Here is a 21,525-nt window from a genome sequence, read left to right on the forward strand (position 1 = left end):
GTTCTTTTCTGTTTCTTTCTCCTCCTGGATCCAGCACCTCCTCCTCCTCCTTCTCCTCCTCCTTTTCCTCTTCTTCCTCCTCCTCCTCCTCCTCCTCCTCCTCCTCCTCCTCCTCCTTTTCCTCCTCATTTTCCTCCTCCTTCTCCTCCTCCTTTTCCTCTTCTTCCTCCTCCTCCTCTTCCTCCTCCTCCTCTTCCTCCTCCTCCTTTTCCTCCTCCTCCTTTTCCTCCTCCTCCTCCTCCTCCTTTTCCTCCTCCTTCTCCTCCTCCTTTTCCTCTTCTTCCTCCTCCTCCTCCTCCTCCTCCTCCCATCTCTTATCCTTACAGTATTTACATTTTCCTTTTGCTCATGCACAAATATATTTTCCAGTTCTGCTTCAGCACATTTTCTACCAATTTTCCTCTCGTGATGTATCTCCTGAGTTTGAAATTTTATTGTGTATTCTATCTTTCCGTAGGAGGGTATTTCTGCGTCACTTTGTCTTCCTCCTGGCCATGAGAGAGAGAGAGAGAGAGAGAGAGAGAGAAAATATGTGACCGTAAGAGGAATGGCCAGAACGTGTGACCCAGGAAAAGAATTGCAAATGACAGAGAAAGAAGGTTTTGCACTTATATAGAGCATCGAACCGCGTCAACATATGAAAAGGTACCGAAGGGAAAGGGGACTTGAAGGATATGAACGAAATTAATTAAAGTAGATGAGATAGCGGAATGGGAAAAGGTAAAAGAATTGATTTTGAGTTAAAAAGTATTTAAGATGAAACGGAAATGTGAAAAGACTAGACATATTGTATGAGATATCAACGTAAATGTTTGTATTATGAAACAAAAGAGAGTGTGATTAAGAAAAATATATTACCTGGCAAACTATCTGGAAGGGGAATGGAACAGTTGACCATGTTAAAAGAAAAGTTAGACGGGGAAGTAATGGCAATGTTTTAGCTGAAGGTGAGTGAATGATGGTTTGAAAGAACATGACAAAGAGGAAGAGATACATGGAAATGGTTGGGGCGGGATGGAAGAAACATGTTGAGGGGGAAGTGCAGTAAGGGTTGCAAAGGGAAAGAAGAGGGAGGTGCGAGAGGGTGGGAGGTGACGTAACAGGTGGGGAAGGGGTGAACAGGGTAAGGAGAGGGACTGGGTATGCAGGTAAGTGGAGGGAGGAAACAATACAGGAAAAAGGGATATTGCGACGAAAGAAAGAGATAAAGAGATGTAAAAAAAAGTAAGATTAAAATATGAAAGCTTATAGGGATCTAACATTAGACATGTAGAATATGTTAATATTTGCCATAAGACATTACAAATAAAGTGGCACAAAAATGAAGTGTAGTTATGCACTACATAAATGACCCAAAGAAAAGTTGAGATTGTTGGAAAAAGTAAAGGATAAAACGCGAATATACAGAAAAAGAAAACAGGAAAGCGAAGGATGAGAGGGGGAGACCGATGAGGACTATATCCGGCAGCTGTACAGAGCAGGGAAACAGCGGCCACGGGTAGCGAGGTGCGAGGAAACCCGATACTCGAGAAAGGGCGACCAGGATACACAGGGATTGGCAGAGGGCTGCTGGGGGTGGAAGCGAGCCCCTCTCCGACTTGAAAGAAGGGCGTTGGAATGTTGGAAGAGGACGTAACAGGAGGCTGTTCGAGGCACAGAAAGAGAAAATATGTAAATTGTTTTCTGTGTTTTCTGTCTGACGTATTAAACAAACCTGTTATGGGGGACAGACGTGAAAAAAGAAAAAAAGAAACACACACACACACACACACACACACACACACATATATATATATATATATATATATATATATATATATATATATATATATATATATATATATATATATATATATATATATATATATATATAAGAAGAGAAGCAAACACACGCACACTTGATGCGTGAAAATATAATATAATGATTCTTGTTGCCACAATTTCTGTTGGAAAAATAACTGGAGTGGTAATGATGCTGAGACTGAGAAAGACTGACACACAATTTCTTCTTTCAGCAAATAGCACTTTTCAAACTCTTCAAAAGGCTATAAGTCTTCGTAACGAAATATCACACTGTCTTTCAGTCTGAATGGCTCCTCGCTTCTCCTCAATAATTCAAGACTCTCGCAGCTACTTTACTCGAGAAGGATCCGATTGTATGTCTTATTCTTTCATTTTGCCTTGAACACACTCCCTCACTGTTACCCGGCGTGAGGGAAGGGGAGAGCAGGATTGCGTGAGCCGAACACAGAATATGCAAAAGAACGGCGGATAAGGAAGAAAACTGAATGCAGGAGAGAGAGAGAGAGAGAGAGAGAGAGAGAGAGAGAGAGAGAGAGAGAGAGAGAGGTGGGAGAGGTAGAGCTTCAGACCCTTTAGAGGAAACATGATAAGCCGTCCCAGTTGTTTACTTTGATGGGGGCGATAATGCCTGGCCTCCCCCAATGCCTCCCCCACCGCCCTCCCCATCCCCCACTTCTTAAAAAGGATTAGGAGGTCATTATGGCCCTGTGCTGGAATTCTTGAAGCACACCATGAGAGGGACGTAAGCTAAGGGAGGGAAGAAAGGTTGGTGTAGGAGAGACGAATGCAAAAGATACGTTGAGAGGAAAGTAAAGATTGAAATACAAATAAATATATAGGAAATGCTCAAAGACGAAACATTTGAAGGAAGAGGAAAAGAAGGAAAATAATAAGCAAAAGTGGAAGTGAAGACGGGTGAAAGGGGTGAATTCAGAGAGATTAAGATGAAAGGCTGAAGTTATTGTGGTCTGTAAAGAAAATATCTCCAAAGACTCAAAGCTCAACAATAAACAAAGCGGCGAGAGACAACGAATCATTACGGGAACATCACATCAAAGGAAATTAATGGCTTGAGAAGGAACGGAAAAGAAAATGATAAGCTTGAGGTGTTTTCAATTCCACGTTGGGAAGAACCGAACATTTTTGATTCCCGATAGAACCTTGAAAGAAGATAATCGTAAAGAGGAGGAGGAAGAGACGGAGGAGGCGGAGGAGGAGGAGGAGAAGGAGGAGGAGGAGGAGGAGGAGGAGGAGGAGGAGGAGGAGGAGGAGGAGGAGGAGGAGGAGGAGGAGGAGGAGGAGGAGGAGGAGTTGGATGAGGAGGAAAAAGAAGCAGCTCAGATCCCGCAAGTATAAGGGCTTAAGCGGGCAAGGGGATTTGGCCGCACTTATCAGGGAAGCGCTGCATGAAAGGATTAGGACGCCCGTGGTGGGTGCAGGCCGCCTCCCGGGGATACGATTTTGTTTAAGATCATCTTGAGTCCCGCCAGATCCCTCACTTGGGTCATGTATTTTTCACTTGTTGAGACAGCTGTTCCCTCGGCTCGTCTTCACACGGACTGCTGCTGGTGACAGGTCAGATGAGGGCGACGGGGACAAGGGGGATGGAGGACGGGGTCATGGGAGATGCCGTGCAGGAATGAAAGAAAACACGACATGATAAAGAGAAGTTTGTCCTGAAGGGAACGAGATTAGCCCATGCTGTATTTTTCAGGAAATCGTTACATATGCAAACGTGCAGCCGTATTGACCGTCTTGGTTTACTAAAGAACCAATTGCTGTGAACTAGTTAAGATCGAACACTGAACCTTCGGGGCTATTTGTTCACTGCTGACGAACCTGTCTTACGGGTAAAAGAAGACCAAAGGACCCCAGCTCAGCCCCGACCCTAACCCTTACGATGGAAACGAGTAATTTTAAATCTTTTGTTTCCTAGCGATGACCCGAGGCGGCCCATTGTAGGTCATGGAGGGCCCACCACAGCTGCTGCCAGACCTATTCTCGGAGCAGTCGCCAATTTTCCAGCGTCCATTCAAGTGGGGCCCCTCAGGAAATAAAAGGGCGAGGCTGAAGTGGTGGGAGGAGGCGGGTCTGTGAGGAGCAGCTTAGCGGGTCAAAATATTCAGAAAGATGAGAATGTGTGTGTGTGTGTGTGTGTGTGTGTGTGTGTGTGTGTGTGTGTGTGTGTGTGTGTGTGTGTGTGTGTGTTTAACGTTGCTAAAATTACCAGTAACACTGCAAACACATCGCTAGAATTTTAAGATGGAAGAAAAGAGAGAGAGAGAGAGAGAGAGAGAGAGAGACACATACACACACACACACACACACACACACACACACACACACACACACACACACACACACACACACACACACACACACACACACACACACACACACACATTATTATTATTATTATTTGTTTGGGACATTTTCTACACATTGTTAAAGGGAGGGGAAGAAAACGTAGGAGTAGTGTGGTGAATGTTTTCGCGATTAATTCCGCCAGAAGAAACCTTAGCAAAACTATATAATCGGGAATACACTCGCCTCGGTGTACCCATGTTTGCTTCCTCCTCCTTTATCATTATTGTGTTATTATTATTATTATTATTATTATTATTATTATTATTATTATTATTATTATTATTATTATTATTATTATTATTATTATTATTATTATTATTATTATTATTATTATTATTATTATTTTTATTATTGTTATTATTATTGTTACAAGGTCGCTAGAATTACCAGAAACATTGTTCAAACAGCACGAGAATGATAAGCGAGAGAGAGAGAGAGAGAGAGAGAGAGATTATTAGTTTTATATCAGCATCATCATCTTCATTTAAATTCATTATTGACCAGTCAACACCCAATTTTCTCATATACTACTCAACCTCCTCTTCCTCCTCCTCCTAATCATTCTCCTTCTCCTCTTCCTTTTTCTCCTCATTCTCTTCTTCCTCCTCCTCCTCCTCCTCCCAACCTTGAGGCGCGTCCCCTATCACCCTCTCACCTCTCCCTCCACCTCTTCCTCCCTTCCCTCCTTCGCCCTCGCCATTTAGGGAACCAAAAAAAAGCTGGACAAGGGTGGGTGTCCCTGACCTTAGGGCCACCATACTAATTCTTCTTAATCCTCTATTCATCCATATACATCTCTTCCTCCCTTCCTCTCCCCCCTAAGCCCTTCCTCTTCACCCCTACCCTCAATCACCCTCCTCTCTCTCTCCAAGCCCACCTGTCGCCGTGAGCGTCATCTCGTCCCTCCATTCACACACACACACACACACACACACACACACACACTCTCTCTCTCTCTCTCTCTCTCTCTCTCTCTCTCTCTCTCTCTCTCTCTCTCTCTCTCTCTCTCTCTCTCTCTCTCTCTCTCTCTCTCTCTCTCTCTCTCTCTCTCTCTCTCTCTCTCTCTCTCTCTCTCTCTCTCTCTCTCTCTCTCTCTCTCTCTCTCTCTCCTCTCTCTCTCTCTTTCTCCTTGGGTTCAGATAACTAAATTCCCCTTCCACTTCAAGCCCAACAACAGACTACTGCCTCCCCGGTCTCTCCTTTTGCCATCCTTCCGCATAGTAAGGGAAACATGAAAATCTGCCAACTAAATCGTTACCAAACAATTTCTTCACCAATATGTTTGTAAAGGTGTGTAATAACATGTATTAAAATGTTGAAATTCAACTCCCGTGGGAAACCCCGAAAAAAAACTACTCAAGTTAAGGTACCCATAACTGATTTTCGAAAAATCGATTTTTTTAATTTGGCCTTAAGTAACTTGTGAGGGGTCAAATCAGGGTTTTTTCATGATTCTGAGTTGATTGCTAGCATTTATATTTCACCAGAAACACTCCTTGGTGGAAAAAGGCCACACTCACTTTTACGTTTGCATTCACAGTAGTACTTATATAATACTCAGAGCTAATTCTGATTCGCAATGTCAGAAGCTTCAAGAGTCATTGTCTGTGTCTTATCCAGACTCAACACCATCATGACTGCAGTTTTTGCATGTAACGCCTTTACAGACTCCACAGGCCGAGATGCACGTGACCCCAGTCTTCTTGCAGCTACACCGCCGGTCGCTGCAATCTCCATGACAATTACAGCTCGTGAACTTCAGTAGCTCCTCAGGAGCCATGGGGTCTAGTGTTGGAACTAGTTCATATCCATGCACACCTAATGTATAGTCACTGGGGTTCAGAGACATGCTCTGCAGAAGGATCCAGTCCCGGGTCTGTAGGTAGGCACGGAGTGAATGCTGTGCAGCTGCACCCTCTGTTGGAGGAAGCTCTTGACCGAGGTCGACATGCCTTAATAAAGTTCTGCCCCCTAACAGCTACTCTTTCGTCTGTCTTGACAATCGGTCTCAAGAACATCTGAAGGCTCTCTGCAACAAGTGCCAGCTGACTATAGATGTCAGTCATACTGTGTGCGGTGGGGTATGACTTCGGATCAAGATCAATTATCGCAATGTCATTGCATATGAACCTGAGTGCCGTCTTTATGATCTGAGTCTTCTCATCTCCATGTTCAGGATTAGCATGATGCTCTCGCAGAATGTTGTCAGTGCCATCTTTGAGACAAATCACATCTGCCCTTCTCTCTTGTGTTGTGAAATACAAGGTGTCATGGTAATTCTCTTGGAGTTTTATCTTTAGCCAATACTTCGAATAAGAGGTTATTATCTGGTGATAGATCAAACTGCCGCAGCTTGTCGTGAACTTGGTCAAGCGTCATCACCCCATGCTCCAATTCTGAGTCAAATCATTCGCAGAATTCAATGAAAACTGCCTCTCGCTCCTCATCAATTTTACTCTGTCCTCTCTTCCTTTCACCTTTCTCTTCTGTCTTGGAGTAATGGTCACCTTTCTCAATAAAAAGTTTGCAGCGCAAATGGTACTGTGTTTCTTGTGCTACCACGTCGTTGATGCCTTCCAGGCATGACTTCAGTGTCCCAGTCATCCCCGCGACTCTGTGCTCTCTTCAGCAATCTTGCCTTCAGTTTATCTGCAGTCAAATTATCTGGCACTCTATATTTCTTCCTAGCTTCTGCAGGATATTTTTTTGTAAAGCTGAGCGGGTTGGTTGCAAAGAAAGCATACATCCTTATACAGGGGCTGAACTGACCGTGAACATGTAGAACTACATCCAGTCGGTGTACTCAACTCGGAGCAAGTGCGTCTTCTCTTTACCTTTGCTGACTCTTTCTCCGCCTTTGATGCTTTAGCTGACTTCTTGGTGATCTCCACAAACTTGTTGTACAAATCATTTTTACACTTCATGTGGTACCTCAGTTTTCCTCCTTTTGAGCCTCCTTCATACGTTCCACAACTGTAGCATTTTTGACTGCTTCTGCATGTTTAAAAAAAAGTAGAGTAGCCCTTTGGAGTTGCCTCTGTGAGCCTCTGAGCTAGTGAATCCGGGCCTTCACAGATAAAGCAACTGAGCACAGGTGGAGTAACGCCTTCATCCATATTGCTAGACTCCAATGTCCTGCAAAGTAGAATATAAGATATATCTAAAATTTATTTGTACTGTCAGTATTTTAGTGACATTAAAGACATTTATCAAGTAGAGTTTTGCATTAATGTTGACTGCAAAAATCCTCTCAGAGTACTGTAAACTAGCTAGTTTGCAATTTTTCGAAAATCGGTATTACAAGTCCCGACTTCGAGCATTTTTTTTCTAGATTTCCAATAGGAATTGAGCCTCAACATTTTAATACAGGTTCAGGTTATTACTCACCTCTAAAAACATATTGGTCGATAAATTTTTGGGTAACGATTTAGTTGGCAGATTAGTGAAATATCCGATATCCCGTACTATCAGCAACTCTCATACCACGCTTCCTCACCCCGCCTCCCCAGCTTGTCTCCAGCTCAGCACCTCGCCACGCTCCCCCTGCGCCCTCATTCCCCATGGGTCTCCGTAATACCGACGTTGAATAGTTGCCCTGAATAGTTACGTACCCACTGCGGATGAGATACTCCTCCACAAGCTTGTCGTCCCGGCCTCGTTGCGCATTATTGTTGTTGTTCAGATAAGCCTGTTTATATTTATTTGTACGCGCTGTGACATGCTGTTAGACGATACAAAGTTTATTCATCACTGGTTAGAGTCTTCCTCATAATTGTTGGTCGTTGGCTATCGATGCATAAAATTAAACACAAGTGAACGTTGCAGAAGATTTTAGGGGTGCACGACTTCACTCCTTGTCTCAAAAACTATCCATGTTTTATTCTGTGGATGTCTAATGGACACATTTACTTATTGCGTGTCTCCAGTAATGCAGAATAATTTGAGGCCGTGTAATCCGTATACCTGGACCGTTCCCTGGATACACCTGACAACGCATCAGGGAACGTAATTACAGTCGGGCACACCTGAATACACTGAAATGCCCATTATTCCTCGCCGCGGCGCCGCAGACCTCAAAGACTCTGTGTCGCTGCATCTGATTACACTTAGGCACGCCTCAGCACCCGCCGCTACACCCTGCTACACCCTGCTCCCCCCGCGGCAGGGTGTGGCAGCCTCTCCCGGTAAACACCATTATCGCCTTCTGACTCAATTCATTAATGGCACCAGAGTGTGTAGCGTGAAGAGCCGGGAAGTCCTATTGCCTGCCTTCTCTCTCTCTCTCTCTCTCTCTCTCTCTCTCTCTCTCTCTCTCTCTCTCTCTCTCTCTCTCTCTCTCTCTCTCTCTCTCTCTCTCTCTCTCTCTCTCTCTCTCTCTCTCTCTCTCTCTCTCTCTCTCTCTCTCTCTCTCTCTCACACACACACACACACACACACACACACACACACACACACACACACACACACATCTGGAAGTCTCAACACCCTTAATCTAACAATCCCATTCACCCCTTTCCCTTCCCCTCCCATTGAGGCTCCCTGCTGGGTCACCATTACACCCCTCTTTAGTCTTTAGCCTCTCCCCTTTTTACCCCCTTCTCTCTCTCTCTCTCTCTCTCTCTCTCTCTCTCTCTCTCTCTCTCTCTCTCTCTCTCTCTCTCTCTCTCTCTCTCTCTCTCTCTCTCTCTCTCTCTCTTCTTTTTCTTTATTTATTTTTACATCTTACATATTGCAATTGAATACATATATGTCGATGACTCTCTCTCTCTCTCTCTCTCTCTCTCTCTCTCTCTCTCTCTCTCTCTCTCTCTCTCTCTCTCTCTCTCTCTCTCTCTCTTCTTTTTTCTCATTTTTCTCTTTCTTGTCTTCCTTTCCATTTTCTTCCTCCTCTTCCTCCTCCTCCGTTTTCTCCTCTCTCTCTCTTTTACCTGTTTATTGCCGTCTGTTTGTTATCGTCTCTCTCTCTCTCTCTCTCTCTCTCTCTCTCTCTCTCTCTCTCTCTCTCTCTCTCTCTCTCTCTCTCTCTCTCTCTCTCTCTCCCGTGCTATGAGTCACTCAATTTCCCATTTGTTGCTCCCTCTTACTCTATTTCCTCCTCTCCTCTTTTGACGCCTTTCCATGCTCATTCATGCCGTATGTTCCCTTTCCTCCCCTCCTTTATTCCTCTCTTCCCTTCACTTCCCTCCCTCTTCCCTTCTCCGCTGCTCCCCTCCGCCGCTCCCATCGCGCCTCTCGTGTCTTCATCACAATATTTCACGCGACTTTTTTTTTCTTCGTCCCCTCTGTCTTTCATGATTTAATTTATCTTGCCTATACCCTTTTTTTGCTCCTGTGTCAGAGAGAAGCAGGGGGAGGAGGAGGAGGAGGAAGAGGAGGGAGAGATGAAAGAGGAGAAGGAGGAGAAGGAGAAGAAAAATGTAGAGGATAATGAAGAGGTATTAGTGATGTAGGACTAGTAGTGCTCGTTATTCTTGTTGTTGTTGTTGTTGGTGGTGGTGGTGGTGGTGTGACCGTGGTTGTTGTTCTGGTTATAATACATGTGATAGCAGAGGATGAAGAAGGACAGACAAAAAAATAACAATAGCAAGCCCAATAACAAATGCTAGCTAGGTACATCAACAAAACTAGCAACAACAACAACAACAACAACAAAGGGAAAAATGAACAGCATAATGGAGAAGGAAGATGAAAAGAAAGGAGGTGGGAGGAAATGGGAAGTCGGAGAAAGGGAAACCCGAGAATGACGTATGGAGGAAGAATGTGGCGGAAAGGGGAAATGGGAAGGAAAGTACTATTACACATCTCAATAAGACGACGAAGGAGGGCTGAAAGTAACGCAGGGAAGAGCAGGAAGATGAGGACCAGGAATGTGAAACGGAGATGCTGAGAGAGAGAGAGAGAGAGAGAGAGAGAGAGAGAGAGAGAGAGAGACGATAACAAACAGACGGCAATAAACAGGTAAAAGAGAGAGAGAGGAGAAAACGGAGGAAGAGGAAAATAAGGAGGAAGAGGAAGAGGAGGAAGAAAATGGAAAGGAAGACAAGAAAGAGAAAATTGAGAAAGAAGAATGGTAGAAAAAAAACGTAAAGAAAAAGATGAGAGAGAGAGAGAGAGAGAGAGAGAGAGAGGGGATAGACAAGGTCACAGTGAAGGGGCCTGCGGGTAGTCCTCATTCCTATCCCTTAACATATAATTCCTAGGAGCCGCCTGAACTAATTATCAATTGTGCCGAATAATTTACAGTCATTTTCCGTAATTAGAGGCATGGCCAAGGTTAATTATCCGGCTGGGGCAATAAGGCAACATCTCCAGACGTGATTATCCAGGAGGTCGCCATCGCCCGAGCGTCGTTTGCAATAATTAACCAACGTGAGCCCGTGATGAAGGAGAGGAAAGGAAGGAGGTAAGACGGAGCTCAACGGGGGAAGGGTGGACCGCGGGGGAGGGAGCAGGAAGGATGAGGCAGAGGGAGAGAGCTGGCGAGGTAAGGAATGGCTTCGTCCGATTATCCTCACTCCGGACTATTCATACGATCGTTTCTTCGTATACGAGCGTCTCTCTCTCTCTCTCTCTCTCTCTCTCTCTCTCTCTCTCTCTCTCTCTCTCTCTCTCTCTCTCTCTCTCTCTCTCTCTCTCTCTCTCTCTCTCTCTCTCTCTCTCTCTCTCTCTCTCTCTCTCTCTCCTATCATTTCTTATCATCTTACCCCATACAAGTCCCACCTCCCATCGGCTTCCCCTATTTCTCCCCTCTCTCATACGTGGCTGCCAGAATCACCTCACCTTGACATAACCTAATTTCCTCCACGTTTCATCTACCTTCGCTGGGGCTGGAAGGATCTGCCGGGACCCAACCAGGCCAGCCTCGCCGGGCTGAGCGAGTCTAGGGTTGGGGTCGGAAGCGAATGAACCTAGACTTATGTTTCTATTTCTGAGTACGAAAAAATTAAATCGTTTGAACCTTTAGAGTGAGTTAGAGGGGAGAAGGAGAAGCATGGGTGAGTCGGGAGTATGCAGATCAGAGAAAAGTAATTTACAGATGATGGAAAGTGAGAGAGAGAGAGAGAGAGAGAGAGAGAGAGAGAGAGCACAACGTAAACAGCGGAATAGTAGAGGTTGTTGCAGTGATTGAACTAGTCCGGGTAATAAAAGGTGCAGCAGATGTAGTGCACCAGACACCTTTTGCCTCGGCAGTACAATTTTGTCCTTCACTGAGTCGGGAAATTGGTGTTTTGTGCAGCCTATTTAGTGATACAGGGCGCGCAGCCTCCGTGATGCTCCGCCCGTCCCGCTCACCAGCTCTAAGGCACCATTTTGAAAGTTACTCAGGGATTCTAGGGGAAGCGATGGGAGCCTTTGGGACGCTAATAAGTGTTTGTTTATGTTTAAAAATAGTAGAGATTTTTGGACTAGTGTTTGAAGTCGCTATATACAGCTCAGCAACTGGGCGAGGCGGGGAGGGTGTGAGGAGCTTTGAGAACTGCCCTAGATTGGTTTGAAGGCGGCACTTTCCTCCTTTTATTAATTTTCTTCCTTCTTCTACTCCTCTTCCTCCTCTTGCTCTTCCTCCTCCTCCTCCTCCTCCTCCTCCTCCTCCTCCTCCTCCTCCTCCCATCTTCCGTGCTGCCGCTTCACCCTTGCAGACGACATTGAAGTTTGCTGTTTCTTTTATATTCATTCCGCAGCCATTCCCTGCGAGTCTCTGGTGTGCATGAAGCGTCGACAATCAACCTCGATATAATTACGTTGTCTGTATGAGGGAATGAAAATGAGGGAAAAAATAATTGTTTCGTGTTGAATTCTTTTTAAAATTCTTTACACTTCACACTACACACACACACACACACACACACACACACACACACACACACACACACACACACACACACACACACACACACACACACACACTCACTTGCACGCAACCACGCACACACAGAAAACAAACGAAATAACAAACAAACAAATACAAACAGTGAGAAATGCAAGCACGTGCATTCAAAGCCTTCCGTTCAAAGGAAATCTTCATTATTCACAGTGGACATGAATACCGGTTGTGTTACAAAATACTAAAACAATCACTCATTTTGCTTTACATAACCGTCTAATTGTCATTTGTCACCGGCACGTTGACGGAGTTCCTCTTGTTGGGTCCGTGGTCTGGTTTATGTTGAAGCATATTGTAGAAGGAAACGGACTCGTGTGTAAAGTGAAGATACGTTCATCAGTAATTGATGGCTATGACTTACTCCACAGCCTCGTTTTCCACGAAAGAAGTTTGGGAATAATGTTTTAGCAAGTTTCCGTACATCCAAGTAATTTTGATTGTACATAAATACTGTATCAGAATGGCGTTTTTTTTTTTTTTTTTTGTGTGTGTGTATCATATATAAGCCGACATCTGATTCCAGGGATACCATTTTTTCATCATTGTTTATCCCACTATATTACTGTGTGCTGTCATCGGCCATCGCTCTCTTGCCATCTCATTAATTGGAGGCGGCGCGTGCACTCCGTGTTTCCATGGCACACGCCTGTTTTTCTCCGCCTCGCCTCGGCTGCCCAGCGACGCAGCATCACACGGCTCACACGGCAGGCTTTTGTAGGTCTCCATCTAGAATTGTTTACCTCTGGTCACCATGGTAACGAGGCCTCGAGTTACCATAGCAGGCCTAACAACCTACTGTGTTTTCCTCCATCCCTCCTCGTATTCACCCCCCCTTCCGCTCCTCTCCCTTCCCCGACAGATGACCCATGCCTCCTCCCCTCTCTCTTCTCTCCATTACGGTCCTCTTACCTCCGCCCCCTAGTAATTACGAGGGAGCCATGAGTATTGTTCAGAAATGGGGGAAAAGGGGAACGGGAGGGAAATCTATAACATTATTCTGCCTCTTCCGTCACCAAACCCCTCCCTACACACACACACACACACACACACACACACACACACACACACACACACACACACACTCTCTCTCTCTCTCTCTCTCTCTCTCTCTCTCTCTCTCTCTCTCTCTCTCTCTCTCTCTCTCTCTCTCTCTCTCTCTCTCTCTCTCTCTCTCTCTCTCTCTCTCTCTCTCTCTCTCTCTCTCTCTCTCTCTCTCTCTCTCTCTCTCTCTCTGTCTATCTCTCTCTCTCTCTCTCTCTCTCTCTCTCTCTCTCTCTCTCTCTCTCTCTCTCTCTCTCTCTCTCTCTCTCTCTCTCTCTCTCTCTCTCTCTCTCTCTCTCTCTCTCTCTCTCTCTCCAATCCTCTTCCACCCATCGACAAAAGCAGAGAAGACACCAAAATTTCTGCGAGGAGGTTGGATAAATTTTTGAGAGGAAAAGGAAATAGGCGGAGAAGAGATATGAAGGAGCAGAAAGGTGGAAAATAGAACATAAAGGAGAAGAAAAAGTGCGACAGGTGAAAGTACCGAAGAAGAGGAGGAAAGGAACGTGACGACAGGGATATAGGGTCATGGGGTTGAGATGCGAGGAACGCAGAGAGAATAGAACCATTTTAAACTGAAGGGGAAAAGAGAGAGAGAGAGAGAGAGAGAGAGAGAGAGAGAGAGAGAGAGAGAGAGAGAGAGAGAGAGAGAGAGAGAGAGAGAGAGAGAATATTAGGCGCAAAAATCGATTTCAGCAGTGAATGGAGGAGGCCAGCGATGGGAGGTGGACACGCCACGTACTGACGTAACACAGTCATTACCGTGGAGGCGCCGGTAATGAGGTCGTGGCCGCCTGTTGCCCGCTACACCCTGTTCGACGACCCTTGTTGTGGCTGTTGCTACGGTACAGAGAGAGAGAGAGAGAGAGAGAGAGAGAGGAGGTAGTGAGGCTGTGACTATTGTGTTACCATGACAACGGTAGTCAACACACCTGAGAGCAAACCCACACCTGGTTACCTGTCATCTGAGAAGGGATCATCGAGGGATGTGAGCGGAGGTACACGAGGGGAAGGAAACCCGAGGGGCAGCAAGCAACACTACCCGTTGGGGTAGTATTGGGACGATGAAAAAGAAGCTTATGATAACAATTCTGAATTTAGAGGAGTGAACTTAAAGATGAGTAAAAGGAAAGAAAGTGCCCCTACAATACTGTGAGGAAAACAGTGGGGAACAAAATACTTTCTTCACCTTTTTCGTTTTCCTAACAACGGAATGACCACCGAAACGGAGATATTTCCCCTTATGTTAGGTTCTCTATTGACTCAAAGAATGACCCGAGAAGTCATCTTCGAGGCGAGGAAGTAAAATTTAAATGATTCGGGGAAGTCGATTGGCAAAAATGACAATGTAGCTCAAGGAAGGTAATACATAGAGATGAAGGAAGTGTGAAATGCTGGGCGCTGTTAGGGGAGTGGAAGAGGAAAGTGGATGACAATTAGGAAAGGAAAAGATAATTTACAATAGTTATGGTCTGTATTTACTGAAATGTGTTTTCCTCCAAAATCATGATTGATTTGATTTGATTGATTTGATATTTTTACTACTTCCGACTGGCCATTTCCATAGACTTAAGTAAACTAAGCTACTTGAAATTCCTATAATTATTTATTTGTTATCTTGCCATCAGAAAGGGAATGAAACAAAGTAAACAAGTGATTTTTTTCTTCTGTTTAGACACCCACGCACACGATAAAATTATCGGCAGCCAAGACAAAATGTCCGCCTTTAGACTACCATGGACTTGATAAATATTGATTGAAGTATCTTCTGAAGAAGAGGAGAAAGGAAGGACGAATGCCATCTTGACTTTGGCACGGGCGAGAGGTGATTTAAGCCTTAATTGGGTTAATTAGCGCACAGCAGGTGTCTTAGCCAGGTGGGCAGACGGCGCCTCAGAATGTTAATGCTGTCCGCTTCTCTCTGATAGTAATCCATAAGCCAAAGCTTTCGTCTCACATGATCTGTATCCGGTGCTGATTACGACGCTTGAGCCTGTTTATGGATATTTCCTTGGCACATCGCCAGGGTCGTATTTGTATCTATTGAACTATTAATTTCAGATCACCTACAATCTCTCTCTCTCTCTCTCTCTCTCTCTCTCTCTCTCTCTCTCTCTCTCTCTCTCTCTCTCTCTCTCTCTCTCTCTCTCTCTCTCTCTCTCTCTCTCTCTCTCTCTCTCTCTCTCTCTCTCTCTCTCTCTCTCTCTCTCTCTCTCTCTCTCTCTCTCTCTCTCTCTCTCTCTCTCTCTCTCGTTTCCGAATTCTTTCCTTCCTTTCTGAAAGATATTTTTTTTCTTTGTTTATTCTCCTGCTTCCTCCCCGCCCCTTCCCGGCCTCGCCTCGCCACTGTTTTGGTCGAGGCGGATATGTGAATGTGTTTCCAATATGGACGAAGTTTTCCTGACCCTTTTCCCCTCATGCGCCCGCTCCCTTTCGTGTTACTGCCCCCCACCCCCTTTCTCTCTCTCTCTCTCTCTCTCTCTCTCTCTCTCTCTCTCTCTCTCTCTAGCACGCTCGCTCGCTCGCTGGCTTTCTCTATCTATCTATCTATCTCCCGCTCGCTCGATCGCTCGCGCTCTATCTCTCCTAATCTCTCCATGTCGTCACCTTTTGTTCCCCTCCGTCTCTCCCTCTCTACACCTGTGCATCTCCATATATACTCCCCGGCACAACTCTCTCTCTCTCTCTCTCTCTCTCTCTCTCTCTCTCTCTCTCTCTCTCTCTCTCTCTCTCTCTCTCTCTCTCTCTCTCTCTCTCTCTCTCTCTCTCTCTCTCTCTCTCTCTCTCTCTCCATTCTTCTTCATCATCATCTTCTTCTTCTTCTTCTTCCTCCACATTTTTCAGTTACCTCCCGCCTTACACAGCAGCAATTCATCCCTGTTTTCTTTTAAGTCAAGGAATTGAGGTTGGTGCGATTGTATCTTCGTTTTTTTTGTTTGTGATGTTGCTGACGAGGAAGAATAATGAGTAGGAGGAGGAGGCGGAGGAGGAATAAGAGTGTGAGAAGGAGGAGGAGGAGGAGGAGGAGGAGGAGGAGGAAGATGAAGAAAAAAGAAGAGAAGGAGGGCGATGGAGGAGGAAAGGAAGAAGGAGAAAAAGAAGTAGGAGGGCGATGGAGGAGGTGGTGATGGTAAGGAGGGGAGGGAGACGGTATAGTGAAAGAGGAAAAAAAAAGAAGATATGGTAAACCTGCAGGACAATAAATGTCTTCTCGAATTTTTTTCTTTTTCCTCGGATCCATAAAGCGTTTTATGAGTTGGTTGTTTTCGTCGTTCGTACGGGAATGGTAAAAATACAACAGCACTACGTTTTTTGTCTGCTGACGTAGATTTTCCTTTGTGTATGTGCTTGAATTTGTGTTATTTTTTCTTTTCCGGTGTGTGTGTGTGTAAGAGAGAGAGAGAGATTACGTATTTGTGCAATGGCGAGTTTTCTTGTCTGTTATTTTTTCGACAGTCTTGTTTCGTTGGCTCAACATGCACTTCTCTTTTGTCATTCGTTAATTAGGATTTTTTTCACTTGTGTTCACCTGCACTGACTTTCTTCATTTTCTTTCACAGTTGGCGGGGGATTGAGCGCTTTCGTCGGTGTCTCCCCAAAACTCATTGTTACTGAAACAGGTAAGTTACTCCCTCAAGGTTAAAATCTTGATTTATTTTATATATATTTTTTTTTTCCATTTTTCTCACTGCAAATATCGTCACCTTCGTAAACAAACTGCCTAAGTCATTATTTTCTACTTTACAGGAAATCAGAAAAGAACTGTCATTATCTTATTTGACTTAAGATTTAGGCAGCAATGAAAAGGTCAATTCTAGAACACTTAAACCCTGAATGGCGAAGGCAACTATACAAAAATGGGCGTCACATGATGAAAAATTGATCTTCACAAAAACCTGGAAATCACTGAAAAATTACTTTGGCGATTATTTTATGAGGGTGACGATATACATGTCTTTTTATTGGCAGTTCTCTTACAATTTTTTTTTCTTAAGTAAAGTTACCTGTCTCAACATTTTTCCCTCATATTCCACCACCGTCTTCGCCGCATGCTCCCCTCATTTCGTATGTTTTTCTTTCCAGACTTCTTTTTCCTCACACATCCCCCAAGATTTCCTCACCTCATTTCGTTCCCCATTTTACATCCGGCATCTTTCTCATACCTTCCCGTTTCCCAACCTTTTTTTCTCGTTTTGCGAATCACAAATCCCTCGTATTTTTTTTCCTAGTCCGCCTGACCGTGACTCGAGGTCCTAGTGTCATATTAGGAGCCAGAGCAGCGTTGCCAGATTATCGTATTCACCACATTGTTTTAATCATTTTTAAGCCTCAAACTCTCGTACCTGCACAAATAACGATAGAAAATTAAAGTTAGCGTTAAAGCTGTTATTTATTGATGCTCTTTTTTTTTCCTTTTTGCCTTAGTTATCGGTCCGAAACTACGAAAATACAATGCGATGAATGCGATACTTTGGCAACGCTGAGCCAGAGGCGTGATCTCGTCCTTAGGTGTGTCTTTGAGGGCAGGATACGACACCTAACCTGCAGAGGCCATGCGGTGGACGGCCGGGGTCAGGCATTCCTCCGAGGTTAAGTACATGCGCCAAATGTCACGTGGAATTTTTGAGAAGACACTTGGCAACTCGTAAGCGAATTTAAATATTCTGCAGGTCACACCAATTAGTCATGGGTGGCTGTGGGTCATGAATTTACTGGTGCCGGCCTGCTACGTGAGATTACTACGCGTTTAGCAAAGCTGAGGCAAATTTCATCTCAAGGTCGTTTAAGTAAGTTCAGGCATTCTCTTCTCGCTCATGTTTTTTTTCCCGATTTTAAATTTTCTATATTTTAATTTTCACATATTCCCTTTTCGTCGAAAAAATCACACATGAATTATTTCGTTTCACAGACTTCAATTGCAATATTTTCTCTTCTCTGTTCTCTTTCTCTCCCTCATCTCACTTTCCTTCTTCCCTCACCCTCGCCCTCACACCTCTGCAGCATTATTCTACCTCCGCCAACTCAGTTTCACCTCGGCAGCGCCCCTGTCCCGCTCTGTTAGCATAACCTGGCATGAATGTTACCGGGATCAAGACACCGGCCCGAGGAAATGTGTGGTCTGTAGAGGAAGAAAAGGTCGAGAAGGGGCCAGGAAGGACAGAAGGAAAAAAATGGAAGGGATTATGAGATAAAGGGCTAAGCTCACATCCTTATTTACTTGTCTCATTATTCACCGGCGCTTTTGTAGTTATTCCGTGTGGGCGGATGGACGTATTCTTGTTCCTTACTTATGACGAAGGATATATATATATATATATATATATATATATATATATATATATATATATATATATATATATATATATATATATATATATATATATATATATATATATATATATATATATATATATATATATATATATATATATATATATATATATATATATATATATATATATATATATATATATATATATATATATATATATATATATATATATATATATATATATATATATATATATATATATATATATATATATATATATATATATATATATGTATATATATATATATATATATATATATATATATATATATATATATATATATAGATATATTTTTTTTTTACGTTGTTGCCTATTGCGCCGGTGCTTCTTCCAGCTGGGGCCTGATGGTCGGCTCAAGGCTTCTTCCAGGTGGGGCCTGATGGTCGGCCCAGCCCGTTCTGGCGCAGGCGAGTGATTATAGTGGCGCCATCTTGCATTGGGTCATGCTGCCCCCCAGAACTCGTTCTTGATTCGCTTGGACTGCTTCCTCTAGTGTCCGGGTTGATGGGTGGTCTTCAGGACAGCATGTGGGTAGTTTTAAGCCACTCGGCGGTGACTGAAAAATCGAGTGGTAGCGTGGGATTCGAACCCGCGTCGTCCATCACGCGGTGAATGTGGGTCAGTACGCTACCAGTTCCATATATATATATATATTATATATATATATATATATATATATATATATATATATATATATATATATATATATATAGAGAAAGACATATATATATATATATATATATATATATATATATATATAATATATATATATATATATATATATATATATATATATATATATATGTGAGAATATAAGAATTTAAGAACGTAAGGAGTCTGCAAGAGGCCGGTTGGCCGTGGTTGTGTGTATGTGTGTGTGTGTGTGTGTGTGTGTGTGTGTGTGTGTGTGTGTGTGTGTGTGTGTGTGTGTGTGTGTGTGTGTGTGTGTGTGTGTGCGCGCGTAGTTCCTGTTGTTTTCACATTCACCGTCATCACCATTGCCTTGGCCCCTTCCCTCGCTGCAGGAGCCGGGACTCGTGCCTCGCCTTGGTGTGCAGTGAGAGACGAACACGACCAAATTAGCTTAGTTAATTTTCGAGTGAGAGGAATTCCAACGTTACCACGACCACAATTTCTCCTCTTGCCTCTCTTCTTTTCTTTCTCTTCGTTCTCTTTCTCCTCCTTTTTCCTCTATAGCCTCCTCGTCTCGTATTTTTAGCATTTTACACATCCTTTTCCTTCCTTTTCTTCCCAGTTTTGCAATAATGTCCCTGCGGTGGCTTAACGCAAGGCACCTTTTCCAGTATTACCTTGTATTCATGCCCGCCTTCTTACCTCCTTCCCTCCGCGTCAGGAGGAATGTTTAGTTGCTTGGAAAGTTGCAAGCGTTCTGTCGACACGAAAAGTGCGCAGCGCGACACTCAGCACATTCTTGCTTCCAAGCTTTACCCTCAGCTTTGCAAGTCTGCGTCCGTCGGGGCCACAAAAGTTTCAGCCGCCGTTCCTTCGAGGCGCCGGAAAGTAACACCTGCGAGACGGCACGCGCATGGGAGATCCTTGAGAGCCATTTAGCTGCAGGTCGATCGAAAGATATTAGAGTGGGAGACTCAGCCATCTTATCCCGCTGAGCGAGGGAGAGCAAAACAGAAGTGAGGAACGAGCACAGGTCGGGAGTAAAGGAGCCTGCCAGCCTCGTTCCGGGTAGGCGGGCACGACCACCTCACCACCGGGGAGTCGTTTCCGGCATCAAGTGACGGCCGATAACACGATCCTCCCGCCCCTGTAATGTCGCGCCGGATGGTGATGGCAGGAAATTATCGAAACAAAGTGCCGTTTAAATTTCTCCGGTGATGTTGGCGATGGGCTTTCTCTAGAATTCGAAAATAGAGAAGATGAGAACTAGGACATAGTGCAAAGGGGAGGAAGATTAGCAAAATAAAGTAAGAAAAGCGCCATGTAAGTAAAGTTAGTAAAGTAGTTAGTAAAGTAAGTAAAGTTGCACAATTTTATAAAACATAGAAGAAAGAAATTTTAAATCGGAAAAAAAACACTACTGAATATCAATAAAGCAGTGGATCGAGATACAGGACCATTTCCCTGCAGTGCACATATACTGCCGTTACAAAGCAAGCAAGTCCGAATTGGAGCGCCGGAGCATTGGCAGGCGGATGGGGTCGTGTGGAGGGAGGGAGGGAGGGGGTGTAAGCGGAGGCAACGGGATAAATAAATATGGTGAAAAAGTGCTGGTGGCGGAGGTTAGCGAATGGAGGGTCATTGAATGGTATCAAAGGGTGAGGATGGAATGTAGGGTGAAGGAATTGATGAAGCAAAGGGGAAACGGGAAATGGACGTGGGAGGGTCGTTCGCCTAGGAGAGCTGGGAGGAGACGACCACTGATCATTGTTTGACGCAAGATCTATAGGAGGTTTGACGTATAAGTGGGGGGCGCGTTTACCCTGAGCGGCCTTACTAACTGCAACCCCCCTCACCATATTCCCGCCTACACCATTTCGTCAAAAAAGTGTTCATCTAGTAGGAGATAATGAAACAAAGGCATAGCTCAAAGCAATAACCTCTACCCGAATTGACGAGGCGGGGCGGGGCAGGGTGAGTTGGGGCGGGGCGGGGCAAGGGAGGCTCCTGTTTCAGCATGTGGTCAGGCTTTTCGCAGCGGCAGGGTTGGGGGCTCGTGTCTAGCTCCTGATCATGTGTCACTGCGGTGTAGCCTCTCGCAGCTCGGCGTGTTGTGGTAGCGGCGAACAGAGAGGCGACCTTGGTGGTGTATCTGTCTCATTTTGTCTTTGTGTGTGGTGTGTGTGTGTGTGTGTGTGTGTGTGTGTCCGAGAAGCTGTCCGTTCGCCCCCAAACTTCTCTCCGTACATGTAGTTCAGTTGTTCTTTACGCTTTTTGTTTTGAGAAATTCTTCCTATTGTTAACTTTTATTCATTATAGTCGGTAGTGTCCGCTAAAAGGGGCAGCAATACAAGAACAAAGGTGCAAGAAAGCGCAAACAATAAAGAGAGGGAAAAATGTCGATGTCCTCGTTTCTGTTGTAAATATTGCCTGTTCAGTTTTATGTCTTTACTCCCCCATCCA

The 21,525-nt window shown here is 44.4% G+C and overlaps 1 protein-coding gene across 1 annotated transcript in view; it reads left to right on the top strand.

The window, feature by feature from the left end:
• LOC127003895 (uncharacterized) overlaps window positions 1-16,739 on the top strand; it is a 106,455-nt gene extending 89,716 nt beyond the window's left edge. Inside the window, exon 3 of the mRNA XM_050871000.1 lies at window positions 16,657-16,739. Coding sequence (XP_050726957.1) covers window positions 16,657-16,739 — 83 coding nt within the window. The remainder of the gene's footprint in view (window positions 1-16,656) is intronic.
• Window positions 16,740-21,525: the final 4,786 nt, after the last annotated feature.

Source organism: Eriocheir sinensis, chromosome 26 (genome assembly GCF_024679095.1).
Source record: "Eriocheir sinensis breed Jianghai 21 chromosome 26, ASM2467909v1, whole genome shotgun sequence".
In the NCBI taxonomy this organism is placed as follows: domain Eukaryota; kingdom Metazoa; phylum Arthropoda; class Malacostraca; order Decapoda; family Varunidae; genus Eriocheir; species Eriocheir sinensis.